The 3,666-nt window shown below is 36.7% G+C and overlaps 1 protein-coding gene across 1 annotated transcript; it reads left to right on the top strand.

Moving 5' to 3' along the window:
• The first annotated feature begins 547 nt into the window (after nt 1-547).
• On the top strand, nt 548-1,588 carry LOC125495257 (uncharacterized). The gene has a single exon (XM_048639913.1). The coding sequence runs from the start codon at nt 548-550 to the stop codon at nt 1,586-1,588; it is 1,041 nt and encodes a 346-aa protein (XP_048495870.1).
• The last annotated feature ends 2,078 nt before the right edge of the window (nt 1,589-3,666 follow it).

The raw sequence follows: 3,666 nt of genomic DNA, 5'->3' as shown, positions 1-3,666 counted from the left end.
TTTCGAAGAAAGGAATAAGTGTGTGGATTATTTTTTTGAGGAAAGTTCTGGCTAAGGAAAGACTTGGTACTTAAGTCGGCCGCTTATGCCGTACCTCTCTTTCCTGGGAACTCTCTCGGTTAATTTTTCCATACACGAAAAACCTAGTATTCGAAATAAAAACTTATTATATACATATATATGTATACTTAAATTTTTTCGAAAATACAAATAATTTGAAATTTTCTTTGTTTCCTTATTTACAATCAGATTATTGTTCTTGTGAATAATTGTATGACATTCTGTCTAGCAAAATATGGAAATATTATTAAATTTTCATAAGGATGAAGATTATTTTTAGTAGCTTTAATAATTAGTAGTTCTGTAATTAGACTACTACTCATTATAAATGTTAGTATTCCTTTTCAAGGATTAATAAATAAAATTCTAGTTTGTTCTTTTTATGTTATGTGCAATTTGTCAATCATATTATGAATGATGATTGTTGTATGAATTACAAATTTAGTAGGATAACTTTAATAAGTAGTTGTTTCTTATCCAGGAAGAAATGGCCAGTAGACCCGGAAGTAGATCCAAAACTCGAGCAACTCTTAAGGAGTTGACCTTTCTGATCAAGAATTTGGCTAAGGCTATGACTTCTCAACTGAACCATCAACAAGAGCCTGACCTAGCTGGCGACGTGTTTAAGAAAGTAGCCTCTAGGAATCCACCTGTATATGATGGAAAAGAGGACCCAACCAGTCTTGAGAACTGGATTAGGGAGTTTGATAAACTGTTTACTGCTGTTAGGTGTGATGATGAGTTAAAAATCAATAATGCTACATACTACCTAAGAGAGGAAGCTGATTTATGGTGGTCCCAAAGGAAGGAGTCGTTGGCGACTCAAGAGGATTTTGGGTGGGAGCAATTTAAGGAAGCCTTGAGAACCAAGTTTTACCCACCTTACTTAAGGAAAAAGAAGTGCCTAGAGTTTACCAACCTGAGGATGGGGACCATGACTGTCAATGAATACTACTCTAAGTTCATAGAGTTAATGAGGTTTGCACCTGAAATGGTTCCAACTGAAGTTTTGAAGGCTCAACGATTTGAGCAAGGGTTAAACTTGTCCATTCAAGGGAAATTGGGAGGGGCTAACTTTAATAGCCTTGATGAAGTGTATGGAAGAGCTGCCCATCTATTCGGGATCAATGGAAGAGAGCTAGATTTGAATCCTGGAGATAAAAGGAAGGGGTCTAGTAATGGGTTTCAAGGTGGAGATAAGCGTCAAAAGACTAATGGAGGATTCAAGCAAGGAAAGGATGATAAAAATAATGGGAATAACAACCATCGTAGTCAATCTGAAAATGGAAAGTCCAAGAGAGTCTACTACTGCAAAAGATGTCCAAGAAACCACCCAGGGAAGGACTGTGAAGGAAATCTGGTAACTTGTAGGATTTGTAGCAAGTTAGGCCATAGAGAATATGAGTGCTTCCAGAAAGACTCAACATCAGCAAATCCTAAGCCGACTCAGAATCCGGGAGGTAATGGGAGCAAAGGACTCCAACAGCAATCAGTGACCCATAATAGTGTTCCTCCTAAGAATGGGTAATGACCTACCTTTCCACAATACATACAAAATTTATCACTAGGTAGATCAACATATTTCTTTGTCTTGTTCCTTTTCTTGTAGTTTTCAAAACCAAGACCTTCTTTCCTTTTGGTCTGTGGTTTCTCAATCCACTTAGGAACTGCCATAATTTTGCCTTTGTTCCTTGCGGCAATCAGTTCCTTTTTAAGACTACAGATCTGTTCCTTTAAAACATTTTTCTCTTTATTCAAATTTTCAATCTCAGATCTGTATCCTTTCAAAGGAGTTGATCTTATATCAAAGGAACTCGGAACAGGGACAAACTCCTTCAAGTGTGAAATCTCTAAATTAATTAGATAATTTTCATTTTTCAAACTTTTATAACATTCTTTGATTTTAGAGTTTTTATCAAATAAATCAAAAAATCTTGTTTCAACATCTGTTCCCATTTTCTTAAGCCATTCTATGTGTTCTTGCAGACCTTTAGGGCTTGTTCGTTTGTTTACGTTTTTCACGTTTCTCTACATTCAAGAATTGCATCATAAAGAAGATCATATATTTCAGGCCTAGTTTTACAATCTAAGTCTGACTCAAGACCATGTTAACTTACCTCAACTTTTCTTCATCTTCTTTTTTATCAGTGTTTGCCATGAGGCAAAGGTTTGCTGTTTCTTCAGTTTGTTGTTCCTCTTCTTCTTCCGTCTCTGAATCTCCCCAAGCAGCTATCATAGCTTTGCGCACATTTTCCTTAGAGAAAGGTGCCTTTGATTCTTTGTTCCTTTCAGCAAAGCGTTCCTTGTTCCTTTCTTTGGTTTTGTCATTTTCCCAAAGAGGACATTCCTTGATGAAGTGATCTGTACTACCACATTTATGACAAGCAGCTTTGTTAGAAAATTTCTTAGTTTTACCTTTGAAGTTTCCATTCTTCATGTTCCTATACATCTTTCGAAATTTTCGAACCATGAGGGCTGCTTCTTCTTCTTCTTCTTCTGAATCCGAATCATCTTCATCATCTGCTTTGAGAGCAATTGATTTTGATTTGGAGCTTTCACCATATTCAGTATCAAGGTGAAGCTCATGAGTCATAAGTGACCCTGCCAGCTGTTCTAAGTTGAACTTAGTGAAGTCTTTTGTTTCTTGAGAGCAGTGACTAGCCATCCATCTGTCCTTAGGAAGACTCCTAAGAACCTTTCGAACCTGTTCCTCAGATGAAATAAACTTTCCAAGAGAAGCCAACTCATTAATAATGTTAGTAAAACGAGTAAACATGTCTCGATGCTTTCCTTAGATTTCATGCAGAACAGTTCATATTGATTCATAAGTAAATCAATTTTGATCTTTTACTTCATTAGTTCCTTCATGGGTTACTTCTAGTAAATCCCATATTTGCTTTGCGGATTTGCATCCCATGATCCTATTATGTTCATGGGGTCCAAGTCCACAATGCAACAGTTTAATAGCCATGGCATTTACTTCCATTTTTTCAAAATCAGATTTTTCATAATCAGAGAGGGGTTTTAGAGTTACCTCATTTTTGTCATTTGTAGTTGTGACTTCGAAATCACCAACTTCAATGACTCTCCATACCTGATAATTTTCAGCTTTGATGAATATCTCCATGCGGTTCTTCCAATAGTTTAGTACTTCCCATTGAACATAGGAGGCCTTTGAGTGGAATAACCTTCTTCAAGTTTCTCGGTGGTATTCATTGTTCCTTGGATCTTTTTCTCAATAGGGTTTCCTATCTTACGTGAGTTCTAGCTCTGATACCAATTGTTATTTCCCAAGAACACTACAAGAGGGGGGTGAATTGTAGGTGTAGAAATAAACGTAACTTTTTGCGGAAATTTAAAACTTAAACGAATAAACAAGCTAGAGGAACACAAGGGATTTTTACGAGGAAAAACTTCTTGGGCCCAACAAGAAGAAACAACCTCGACCACTAGGGATTTTAAACTCAACTCTTTCACTAATTAGGCCAAACAACTTTGTTACAACCTAATTCTAACTCGAGCCACACCTTGAGTTCCTAAATCAAGTTCCTGAGCCACTGTTCCCTTAACAGTAGTTCCTCTCAACTTCACTCGAAGTTTTCTCAC

Source organism: Beta vulgaris, chromosome 2 (genome assembly GCF_026745355.1).
Source record: "Beta vulgaris subsp. vulgaris cultivar EL10 chromosome 2, EL10.2, whole genome shotgun sequence".
Lineage (NCBI taxonomy): Eukaryota > Viridiplantae > Streptophyta > Magnoliopsida > Caryophyllales > Amaranthaceae > Beta > Beta vulgaris.
Note: the sequence above shows the minus strand (reverse complement) of the source record. Positions and strands in the feature narration are given on the sequence as shown.